We start from the raw sequence: 13,365 nt of genomic DNA, 5'->3' as shown, positions 1-13,365 counted from the left end.
ATGTTCGACTGCTGCCCTGGTCAGCATATTCTCCAGATCTCTCACCAATTGAAAACGTCTGGTCAATGGTGGCCGAGCAACTGGCTCGTCACAATACGCCAGTCACTACTCTTGATGAACTGTGGTATCGTGTTGAAGCTGGATGGGCAGCTGTACCTCTACACGCCATCCAAGCTCTGTTTGACTCAATGGTTAGGCGTATCAAGGCCGTTATTACTGGCAGAGGTGGTTGTTCTGGGTACTGATTTCTCAGGATCTATGCACCCAAAATGCGTGAAAATGTAATCACATGTCAGTTCTAGTATAATATATTTGTCCAATGAATACCCATTTATCATCTGCATTTCTTCTTGGTGTAGCAATTGTAATGGCCAGTAGTGTATTTACATACTATATACATTAGAGTATTGTGTAAAAATTTACAATAAATCGTTTAAAAGTTTCGAGTTTTTTGGTAATAACGTTTCCCTTTCTTGTATTACGTATGTATTTATATCAAACAACGGAAAATGCTGGATAGAGTAATGACATATTATGAAAATGGTAGATTGCTATTCAGCATATAGTGGAGATGTATTTATGTGTATCTTACAGATATTTAAAATAGGCATATAAAATGCGTACGTATTGTAATGCAAAGTTGTGGCAAAATTTCAAAACAACTGGTGCTATTTTATACAAACGAACATTACCTTTTTATTAACCTATCTAGATTGCTGCTCGTACGCTACTTTATAGTCTCACACCTATAAGCAGTTTATTACAGTAACGACTACCTCAAACGAAGCATGAGAAAGATTTCGACCTTGCACGTGTAAATACGATACACACGATGACGTATAGGTTTCAATTAAAGGTAGAAACAGAGTAGAAACAGCTGTTCTGAGTATACCGTGTTTTATCGCCGAAGAGAAAATGAATACGCTCACCACACTGATAGACCAACTGTCACAGTCCGGACTTCTGTGGCTGCAGCGGAGGACTACTCAACTTTTCTCGGCGTTGAGGCGGGACACCATTACAGCCTAGATATTGGTTACAGAATGAAACCTATCACTCTGGTAGATTCAAGCCACGGAGCGTATTCAGGTAGTTCAATTAATGCTCGACTGGCTCACGGCTCATGTGGACCGCGAAGTTTAATTTCAGTAAACGTTCCGCTATAGAGCAAGATACTCAGTACACTGACTTTGGGATGGCCATTCTCCGTAACATACTTTAAGGCCATTCTCCGTAATATCCTTTCTACAGTGGGTGCTAGCCAACTCTAAATTAGGAGCACGGTTGTGAAGATAGTAAATAACTGGAGAGAAATATTGGTAGACTGAAGTTTCTCATTAAACCTAGAGTCGAGCTCCAATAGTCAAATTAGTTGATTCCTGTCCAAAAACGGCTAAGATTAGTCTCGGAGTTTCGGTTCAATAAAGTTTTTACTTACGCAAATGTTGGTTCATTTCACTCCTCTGCTGAGAAATGGCTTAATCTTTCACATTTCGTTCCTACATGAAGCTGAACAGCAATCGATCGTGTACCATGCCCTGCTAAACAGATAATAGTATCTGTAAAACGAGATATCTGTTTAAAGTGTCGTACAACACTTGCAGTCTTCTTGCTTCGTAATAAACGCATATACATACGCTAATTTCATAAATAGCTTTAAAATTTGATCATGTGTCCTACTGGTTATTAATGGTCACCAGTGTCACGTTAAAATCTTGTCATATTATTTGAACGATTCGAGCGATTCCACCTACAGTGCTGAGCCATTAAAATTTATAACACAAAGATTTCTTACATTAAGTGCAGTTATGATTTTTGTCATTTTATATACTCTGTCGAAACATAAAATCATCCCAATGAATGCCAAGTTCATCGATAGTCTTATTAATATATTCCTTGATACATTTGTAATTTTCATTTGTTTGTACTCTGTGTTTTGCTAAGTTCACTTTATTTTGTTAGCTGGAACAGGAAGAGAGGGTTGGTAACACGAATTAAGGTGCATGGATCTTTCATGTTGTAGTTGTTAATTCATGTTGAATGATTACAACATAAGTGAGTGTAGAGCCTCTACAAAATCGGGCAGATACCGTCTGTTTGTTGCTAACCCTGTGACTCCTGTTTCCTGTACTGTGTGCTGTCGATGCGCTTTGCACTAGCCGACAAAGCGCATTGTGCTTGTGAACTGAGAGGCTGAGTGTTATTAATCTGTTTTGTTTCTGCTCCCACAGTGGCGCCAGAGGAGCTCTCCATATCAGGCAAGTGCAAACGCTCACGTGATTTGGGCTCTCTGCACGTCTAACGAACCCTATGCACGCCATACGCCCTCGTTAACATTTCCTACAAAGCACTATCTCACACGCGTGGTGATGGCTCTGTAATGGTGACGGTTGGGGCTTTCGTGCCATGGGACAGATTTAACGAATATATAAATACATTTTTTTTATTAACCTCGCACAATATACTAGCTGGGATGACAGGCCTGAAGTAAACTGAGTGTGCTAACTTGGAAGTATCGTATTTTAAATTACAACTAATTGCTGTTCAGTAAACTCATTGATATGTTAATGGCGCATATGGTAAATTAAAATGGAGAATAAGTAATCACATTTTAAGAAAGCATTATATAGAAATTTTTAGAAAAATGAAGAAATATAATTGTGGCACATCAGTATCTCACTATTTCTTTTCGCTGTGTATTGAGAGTAGTAATTTCTTCGAGGAATGCTCGTCTGATTAATTTACCGCCAACTAAAAAGTGCCAAAAATAGTCTGCTTCTATATGTGAGCTCCCTTGGAGTCGATTGAAAAATAAAAACTCAATAATTTTTTTTAAAGAACCTATTTATAGAAAGGTGGTCGGTACGTTTCCATGTTGACCGAGTGCACAAAGTACAATCAAAATAAAATATATTTAGGCACTACAACGAATTAAAATATGACGTGTGTAGTTTTCTGCTCACGTCACTCGTTCACTTTTGAAGGCTTTCAGCTAACGTTAGTACATCAATCGTATTCTCACAGTAACTAGAATCACAAGCAAACACAATATGATTTTCCAGGATGTTCGCTATATGCTGTGGAATAGTGCAACATTTCACCCATTGTTGTAAATGATCTTCACCACGTTGACGACTGAAACAGGCAACAGTTAGGCACATACAGCAGAGGAATTATTGTTTTCCAGTTATTTCTGGGACCTGTCAGAATGTATGAAGTCAAATCTCTCATTGAATTAGATACCGAAAATTCTTCTCGTTTTACCTCTTAGAAAGTGAACGTTCAGTTCAGTATTCCACACAATAGACAAATTGCTAAGTTTTATTGACTATTTTTAAGTAGTTTTGACGTTTCAAATAATTAGCAACTGTATTTTTGGCCAGAGACACAGCGTGGCATAGTAGCAATGGTTAACTGAAATGTCCCTATTTATTTGTCGGCTTTAAGTAGTTTTAGTTTCACGTAGCTGTATTTTGTATTTTAGTACAGATATTCGACGTGGCATAACAGTAATGGCCTGTCAAGAAGGCGATGTATCGAAAGTGAATGGTTGAAACAAACTGCATGTTGGAGTACGTAAACTCTTTGAACACTGGGAAGTACGTAACATAGTTCCTTTTGCAACATATTTCCATTTCTCCTCCTTAGTTCTCAATCTGAATATACTTCTTCTTTAATGTGCATTTAGTCTTTTAGGTTTTATAAAGATTTTTCGTAGGTAGCATTTGAAATATACTTATCAGTTGAACGGCGAATCTGAAGTTTTGTATGAGTGGAAGTCGCACTGTAGTAATTCTGACCGAAACATCATTTGATTAAATAATGTAAACTATGTTATTCTTAGTAATCTAGAGAGTAGATAACCCAACTTGTACTCGAAAATCACAATTAATTCACAATGATTTTCCGTAGCATATTTTAGTTGCAGTTCCTGATTGTAGTCGAATGTAAGATCTCATAAATATGGAACACTTAACAATGTAATATTATTTCCGAAAACCGTACAAATGATTTTAAAGCGTTTTCAGCGATTAACATCTTGTCCAAGTAGGAACATTTGCACTTAATTTCCAATATCTCTATCACATGAATTATTCCACTCAGTTTGTCCGATTTGCACGATATCAATAGCTCTTATATCTAGGAAAAGCTTTTACTAACATTTTTAATTCAAACGAATTTATGTCCATCAAGGGGTAATAGGTGTAACGCATGTTCACTTCTCCAGCACTCGTTAAGCCATGCGTTCGATAACACTTGTGCGCTTGTAACGAGTTGTTCATTTATGTGTGTGTGTGTGTGTGTGTGTGCGTTCGTATTTTTTTTATGTGTCTATGCTATTTACTTGTAATCGGAACAACTAGTGTCACTGAGACATCTTAATGAATACACAATTTTCAGAGGGAAATGTCACGCGTTGTCAATATGTCAAGAAGGCGATGTATCGAAAGTGAATGGTTGAAACAAACTGCATGTGGGCGTACGTAAACTCTTTTAACATTGGGAAGTACGTAACATAGTTCCTTTTGCAACATATTCTTGCTTGACAACTGATACTTACCTAGTGGAAACAGCGTTGCAAAATCGTAGGAAAGAAGTTTGTTGCAACACAAGGATCGATCTTTCTATTTTTCTTCCTTTTTTGCTGAATCGTTCAAACCCACAAGCCCCCAACAAGTTCAAGGTCAGATTCTTTACCTCGTCAACCCCTCCCCCCTCTCCAACTCACTCTTGTCGAACAGGGTCATGATTTCGAATTCGAGGTACAATGGACGGTAACAAAAGAAAGGAGTAAATAGTTTAAACTTCATCACAACACTTATTCTCACGATTTCCGCTACGATTATACAATTTAACGTCTACAAAAAGAATGTCTTACTGTTTTCAGCCCTTTCATAAATTGCCTACGTAGCAATTTATGCCTGCGGTAACAAGAAGTGAGGCTGAAATTAGCCTGTTCCTATCGTGCTTCACGGTCCAAGTGATCGAAAGTGTACGAATGTGGCATCAGGAACAGAATTAATTTTGGATTCATGCAAACAACCACTTTCACCTTCAAATGAGTCTGCTACAAAAAGTGTGTAACTTGAATTGTTGTGAACGTTATTTCACTTGACATCGTTATAGATACATAACAGACAAGAAGAAATAATAACATTTTTATAATTTTTTAATCGTTTAGTAATGACGACTTTCTCATTCACAGCGTACGTAATCCAATGTCAAGGAAAATAAAACAGACGCACGTAATCTAATGTGAAGGAAAATAAAACAGACTTATTGTAATAGAGAAACAGCAAGAAATACATAGAATACAAGGAAAAAATTTATTATTCTGTGTTTTTATAAATAGTTACAGCCTACTTCAACGGACTAAGAGGAAATATCTTTCATAAAGCACATCAACACATGGCGTGTTATTGCCATGTTTCATGGGACGAAGATATCTGAAAACGAGTACAGCTGCCAAAGAAACTGGCCATACCGCGCAGCAGCACTCCAGAAACGGTCGGACAAGCCTGGTGTAGATATTCTCTTTAGTAAACCTGTTGCACCTCCTAAGTGCTCTGCAAATAAAACGCAGTCCTTGGATCACCTGTCCCCCAACATTTTCCACGTGATAGTTCTTCGTAAATTCAATCCATAGGTATCTAGTTGAATCGAGAACCTTTACGTTTGTGAGATTTATCGTGTACCCAAAGTTTAATGAATTTCACACTTTTTATTGTTTAGGTTCCATTGCCACTTTTTGCACTATGCAGCTATCTTATCTGTATCACTTTTCAGCTCGTTTTGATCTGCTGATGACTTTACTAGACGGTAAACGTTAGAATTATCTGCAAACAGTGTAAGAGGGCTGCTCAGATTTTCTCCTAAATCGTTTATACAGATTAAGAAGAGTAAAGGGCCTATAACGGTTCCTTGAGGAACCAGAGACATAATTTCGGTTTCACTAGAAGAGTTCCTTTCAATTAGTACGAACTGACAGGAAATCACAAATCCAGTCACGTAGTTGAGACATTTCTCCAAAGGCATGTAACTCGATTGGAAGCCGCTTGTGATGAACGGTGTCCAAAAGCCATCTGGTAATCTAGAAATATGAAATCAACTTGAGATCCCCTATCGATAGCAATCATTACTACACGCGAATGAGGAGCCCATTGTATTTGACAATGGCGATATTTTCTGAATCCGTGCTGGGTATGTGTGACTAGTTAGTTTTCATAGAGTTTTTTCGTATGTTGGAGCAAACTATATGCTGCAAAATGTTACTAAAACTGGTGTCATCTCCAATAGATGACAAGAACGTCCAGTGATTAGTTCTTAGAGCACGATTTAAAACTAGGTCGTCGCTGTTAGTTAATCGGTAACGTCCGCCAGACCGATACTGGGGTTTAGTGCTTTCTGACGTTTCCTTCTTACATTATCGTCGTTAAAAGTGGGCAAGTGGCTTCTGTGAAATCTGCCAAACATTGAGCCCCCTACATGCAAGCCTTAGGTCCTACGACATCTCATTCTCACGGAGAACAAATCTGATGTTGGCTTATTGTGCTTGAACTTGGAAGTATTACATAACAACATAGCGCGTGTATTGGAGTACTAACAAGGAAACCTCCCCATCGCACCCCCCTCAGATTTAGTTATAAGTTGGCACAGTGTATAGGCCTTGAAAAACTGAACACAGATCAGTCGATAAAACAGGAAGAAGTTGTGTGGAACTATGAAAAAATAAGCAAAATATACAAACTGAGTAGTCCATGTGCAAGATAAGCAAGATCAAGGAGACTCTGGACCCCTGAGCGCCGTGGTCCCGTGGTTAGCGTGAGCAACTGCGGAAAGATAGGTCCTTGGTTCAAGTCTTCCCTCGAGTGAAAACTTTATTTTCTTTATTTTCGCAAAGTTATGATCTGTCCGTTCGTTCATTGACGTCTCTGTTCACTGTAATAAGTTTAGTGTCTGTGTTTTGCGACCGCACCGCAAAACCGTGCCATTAGTAGACGAAAGGACGTGCCTCTCCAATGGGAACCGAAAACATTTGATCGCAAGGTCATAGGTCAACCGATTCCTTCACAGGAAAACACGTCTGACATATTCTATACGACACTGGTGACGGCATGTGCGTCACATGACAGGAATATGTTGTCGACCCACCTAACTTGTACACTTGGCGAATGGGTAAAAAGATTCTTCCTCCTTGCCTGATTTAGGTTTTCTTGAGGATGTGATAATCACTTCCAAAAAAGTAATGAAAACATAAGAGTTTGTCACTTAAACTGAATATAAAAAATTAAAATTTTTCACCCGAGGTAAGACTTGAACCAAGGACCTATCGTTCAGCAACTGCTCTTGCTAACCACGGGACCACCGCGCTCCTCTGTCTGCGTTCTCTTTCATGTTGCCTATCTTGCACATGGACTACTCAGTTCGTATATTTTGCTTATTTTTTCATAGTTCCACACAACTTCTTCCTGTTTTCTCAATTGATCTGTGTTCAGTTTTTCAAGGCCTATCCACTGTGCCAACTTATAACTAAATCTGAGGGGGGTGCGATGGGGAGGTTCCCTTGTAAGGAACTTTGGGTCGCATAATGTAGCGCACGGCAGCGATTACCGAGTGGTATCCGTAACGTATACTATACGCTCATCGCGATGCACGAATTCGTTCAGCGACAGACGACAACTTGCGAACGATAAGCATAGACGTGAATGTGACAATTGCGAAATAAGAAATGGAATATTTTTTTTAGTCCTGTGCGTTCAGCACATGGGTTGTACGAGGGGCTTTCAGTAAGTAATGGAACACATTTTTTTCTCGGCTAATTTCGGTTGAAAAATGCTGAATTTGTAGTGGAACATCGTGAAATATTCCCGCTTCAGCCACTATTGATTCCGGTAGTGGCGGCGCTATACGTAGCCTTGAAAATGGCGTCTGTAACGGAAGGAGCCTCCCAGAAGACTGTACACGTACAGTCGGGCGTCCCCTGGGTAACGGTAAATACTGGCAGATCCTTCCACACACTGAGCTACGTCTAAAACGACATGTAACGGAAGTGCGTTCCAAGCAGAGAGCGGCCGTTGAGTTTCTTTCGGTGGAAAACCAGAGCACCGCAGATAGTTTTGAACGCTTGCAGTATGCCTACGGAGACGTGGCAGTGAACAAAAGCACGGTGTGTCGTTGAGCGCCTATCATAGCAACAAGGTAGCTCAAACCTATCTGATCTCACGCGTGCCGACTGACCGCACACACCCGCGACGGCTGCAATATTGGAACGTGCATGCACCCTCATTCGAGGTGATCGACGGATCACAAACACCTCGCAGTACAACTAGACGTCTATGTTGGTAGTGCTGACACAGTCGTCCACCAACGGAGGTACTCAAACACGTGTACGCGCAGGGTATAAAACTGCGTGCGCGTTACGAGTCTGTTGTGACAGTTTCTTTGTCGAGAGGCGCTCGCAAAACTTCATTGGATTGTTCTTCCTCATCCACTCTGTAGCATGGATCTCGCAGCTTCCGACTTGTATCGGATTGGCCCAATGGAGAATGGACTCTGCGAGAGGCAGTAGGTAGATGATGGGGAGGTTACAGATGCAGCAAGACGTTGGCTCCAACGTCGACCAGTAGAGTGGTGCCGTGTGAATACAGACGCCCTCTCAGTAAGGTGGCATAAGGCCGTCGCTATGAAAGGAAATTATGTTGAAAAATCGGGTTTTGTAGCCAAAAGAATGGGGAATAATATCGTGTACTGGAATCCTGAATAAAGGTAACCTGCTTTCAGAAAAAAAAGTGTTGCATTACTTGTTGAACGCCCCTTGTAATACTGTGCTGACGCACTCCGCTGTCGCACTGGGTAACACACAGGACTCGCATTCGGGAGGATGACGGTCCGGCCATCCAGATTAAGGTTTCCCGTAATTTCTCTAAATAGCTCCAGGCAGATGCCGGGATGGTTCCTTTGCAAGGGCACGGCCGACTCCTTCCCCCATCCTTGACACTATCCGAGCTTGTGCTCCGTCCCTAATGACCTCAATATCGACGGGACGTTAAACCCAGTCTCCTTTGCTTCCTTATGCACTCCGCTCTCACATGAAGCTCTTAATAACGCGTGCTGCTTACCGCAACAAAACTATTTACTAGAGTTCGAGAAATCCTGGCAGCTATCCCCCCTGTATACGTTTCCCTTTCGCTGCATACGCTTGAGCAGACATGGTATTCACCGATGACTGCTCAACAGCTGGGACTTTTAGCGGAGTCATGGTCGCAGAGGCAATATTGCCAGCTGGACAGGGCGCAGTGGATATTGCGTCCAGGCCAGCTGCGGCGGGTACCTGACTGGGATAGCCACCACTTTCCCTCTGTCCGGAGCGGGCCGCGCTCACAATTCAGCCCTGTAGGCCAGCGGTTCAATTCAGTGACGCGGTGTGGCTGCTCCGTCTCCTTACAGCTCATGCGTATAACGTAACGTTGTAAATCTCCAGTTTCGACCTGTTGGACTTAAGCAATTGCTCCTTCTATGGTAAATGAAGATGATGGTTACTGAAATTCATCATGCCTAAAGAAAATAAAACGAAAATTGCAGTAATTGTTTTTTCTTTTTATCACGCACTGCTTAACACCAGTTTGTCGCATACTTCTACAAGAAAGTGATGTGCTGACGTCGATGGGAAATCTATTCCAGTGTTCTCCTCTTATATTTACTATTTGTTGTGTACATAGTTCCGCGTAGTCAGCGCGTACACAACTTTCCCACTAGAGCGCGCCCCGCTAAGCACAACAGCGCAGGCGCAGCGCTCGTCCGTCTCCGCACTACGAGATAGCGCTGCCTTAGAGACGGACCGAATTCTGCTTCCGCCGATCCGCGTATTAATAAGTGACGCAGCCAATGAGATTGCTGCTAACGTAGAACCTTTTCTCCTCGCGTGTCACACTCGCGCAGTGATACATGAACGCGCGAGGTATCATAACGAGTGTACAGACCTCCGATTAGTCAGTCTGCATTTGTCTGCCGCAGTCTGTACCAGTCTGCATCAGTCTGTACCAGTCTGCATTAGTCTGTACCAGTCTGTACGAGTTCTACCTTTGTCTGTACCAGTCTATAGTCAAGTTTCAGTCTGCGCCTAATAAGAATACCATATTCCTGTACATAGCCATGAAGATAAATGCATAGACACTTTTGTCAAGTATCAGAGATATATGTGAGAGTAAGAGTAACGTACCAACACCAAAGGAACTTCAGACTGTCAATTGTAAATAGCATCCAGAACCAAGTGAAATAATTCTATATTTGTTATTATTCTAATAAATGTGTGTGAAAATTAATCAAGTTCTGTTTAAAGTTGGTCACCGTCAATCTGCTACTCTAAGCGTGCAAGTGGCATTTCTATCGTCTGACCTAACGGCAGAAGATAAACAAGCCACGATAAGACCACGGGACATATTGCTGACACTCGCCTACTTCGTTAGAGCGACAAGTGAAATAATCTGATGGTGTGTGTACCGAAGGTCTTACAGTACGCACACCACACTATTCTCTTCGCCCGTCGCCCCACTGCAAAGAGCTGTGCCTTTAGATTATTAATATTTGTTAATAACTGATAGCAGCTATACGTTGTGTTAAAAGTTCCGACTGACTTACAACGATATAGATATAAAGAAAGAATAAATTATGATGGCCGCTGTGTGACCGTAGCACAAAACCATGGGTGATCCTTGATTGGAACTTAAATTCGAAAGGATGAATCCCGATAAACTATACACATGTAATTTGCTAATAGTTATAGTCCACTGGAAGACAGGTTCTACACTGATGGAAAAAATCACAAGATGGAGTTATGCGAGATAAATGGAAGTTACTAGGCGTGTTTCTCCAGCTGAAAGATGATATCTATTCACATATCGCACAAGCCGCATTAGAGTGGCGCAAGTACCGCCACGATGAGGATCCAAATACACGCTGTCACGTCCGTGAGCGTTAGTTATCTTTAAGATTGACGTGGTGAGTTGGTTTTAGTTACGAATGCCTTTATGGTTCACAAAAACGCCATTATCAACACCTCACTGATTCTGAACGAGGTCGCATAATAGGGCTACGAGAAGCTGGATGTTCCTTCTGCGATATTGTAAAAGGACTTGGCAGGAATGTAGTTATTGTACATGACTGCTGACAGTGGTGGCCACAGGAATGTACAGTAACAAGAAGACTAGGCTCCGGATGGCCACGTGGCACTCCCGAGAAGGAAGACCGTCGTGTTCGGCACATGGCTCTGGCCAATTGTCCTGTCTGTTACTTAAAGGACGGCACCGGGCCAGACGCACAGCGTGGATTCCAATGACTTCAAACCATCGTCATTTACGACTTCAGTGGTGTCAAGCAAGAGCTCATTGAAGTGTAGGGTGACGGTCTGTTGTGTTTCCTGATGAAAGCTGGTTCTGCCTCGGGGTCAATTCTGACCGTTTATTAGCTAGAAGGAGGCCAGTTGAAGGCCTGCAACCAACCTGTCCGTATATTAGACGCACTGGACCTACGCCTGGGGTTACGACCTGGGGTGCGAATTCGTGTAACAGCAGGAGCACTCTCGTGGTTTTCCCACGTACCCTGACTACAAATCTGTACGTCAGTCTGCTGATTCTGACTGTTGTGCTGCCATTCATAATCAGCAACCTTCCCGGGTTCGATTCCCGGCGGGGTCAGGGATTTTATCTGCCTCGTGATGACTGGGTGTTGTGTGATGTCCTTAGGTTAGTTAGGTTTAAGTAGTTCTAAGTTCTAGGGGACTGATGACCATAGATATTAATTCCCATAGTGCTCAGAGCTATTTGAGCCTTCAGCAACCCAGAGGGTGTTTTCCAACAGGATAACACTTACTCATATACCGCTGTTGTAACCCGACATGTTACACAGAGTTTCGACATGTTGCCCTGGTCTGTTGGATCACCGATCTCTCTCCAAAGGACCACATATGGGACGACATCGGACGACAAATCCAGCGTCACCCACAAACAGCATTGACCGTCCTGTAGTGATTAAGCAAGTGCAACAGGCATGGAACTCCATTGCCCAACCTGACACCCGCCACCTGTACAACACAATGCTTGAATTCAACATTCTGCCGATTACACCGGTTATTAACGTACCATCATTTCACATTTGCAATGTCTCATCTCGCGCTTACTGTAAAAGAGTTCGTGTCGGAAAGGGGGATATAATTGTTACATCCCACTTCTGACACCAAATGTAAAAGGGTACGTGCCGGGAAGGGGGGATATAATTGTTACATCCCACGTCTGACACCAAATGTAAAAGAGTACGTGCCGGGAAGGGGGGATATAATTGTTACATCCCACTTCTGACACCAAATGTAAAAGGGTACGTGCCGGGAAGGGGGGATATAATTGTTACATCCCACGTCTGACACCAAATGTAAAAGAGTACGTGCCGGTAAGGGGGGATATAATTGTTACATCCCACTTCTGACACCAATTGTAAAAGAATTTGTGGTTTGGGGATGGGGAGAGAAACTTCTGACACCAATGTTAATGTATAAAATGGCAGGGAAGGGGAAAGAAGGTTGTTAAATATGCCTCGTGGCGGCAGGAGGTCGAGCGGTCAGGATTAGAGAGTGGGCATTCAGGGCTGTCGTTAAATGACAAAACAGAAAATTAAGTACCATAAAGCGGATATATTTCAATATACGGGGTACAAAGAGCGCGCCTAGGGTCGGAAGTTACCAGGTTTAGGACAGTCTAGGAGGTCGAACAATTAAATGAAACGGGCAACGGAAGGGGAAGCGGTTCACGTTAACTTACGTTGGTGGCCGGTCGGGAAAAGCAGAGCGAGAGGCTCTGCCTTGCAAAAAGACATCTGTTCTGCTCGAGGTCTGGATTACAAGAGAGAGAAGCAACTGTGTACGGCACCGCAGAACACTCCAGCGTCCACACACGTGATCGGTATCCCGCGCACGCTATTGGCTAAAAACCAGTGGCGTGAATTCGCTAGCAGTTTCAGCAGAGGTCTCAGGGCATCTCCTGTCAGCAGCTTTAACTGGACAAAACTGCCTCTGTTTTGAAAGGCAAGCGACTTCTATCACGTAGACACGGCGTGAATTACTCTGGGAGAAAACTTATAAAGATTCCACTGGGCCTTTGAAATAAATTTTTAAAACTAATTCCCTAAAATATTCCTTGACTGGGTACCATCCTGTACATTACGTTAACCTGTGATCTTGCAAGGTAAATCACTTAAATATCTTACCTAGACAAACGTTTTCCCGCCGGCCGCGGTGGTCTAGCGGTTCTGGCGCTGCAGTCCGGAACCGCGGGACTGCTACGGTCGCAGGTTCGAATCCTGCCTCGGGCATTGGTG

At 42.4% G+C, this 13,365-nt stretch overlaps 1 protein-coding gene across 4 annotated transcripts in view; it reads left to right on the top strand.

The window, feature by feature from the left end:
• Positions 1 to 13,365, top strand: part of LOC126237234 (Ig-like and fibronectin type-III domain-containing protein 1) — a 1,152,289-nt gene that overhangs the window by 984,449 nt on the left and 154,475 nt on the right. For 3 of the 4 annotated variants that reach the window (XM_049947127.1, XM_049947128.1, XM_049947129.1), the window contains one exon: positions 2,232 to 2,258. The exons of the other annotated variant lie outside the window; for it this stretch is intronic. In XM_049947127.1, coding sequence (XP_049803084.1) covers positions 2,232 to 2,258 — 27 coding nt within the window. The remainder of the gene's footprint in view (positions 1 to 2,231; positions 2,259 to 13,365) is intronic. 4 annotated transcript variants of the gene reach the window in all.

The sequence above is a fragment of the Schistocerca nitens genome, chromosome 2, assembly GCF_023898315.1.
Source record: "Schistocerca nitens isolate TAMUIC-IGC-003100 chromosome 2, iqSchNite1.1, whole genome shotgun sequence".
In the NCBI taxonomy this organism is placed as follows: Eukaryota; Metazoa; Arthropoda; class Insecta; order Orthoptera; family Acrididae; genus Schistocerca; species Schistocerca nitens.
Note: the sequence above shows the minus strand (reverse complement) of the source record. Positions and strands in the feature narration are given on the sequence as shown.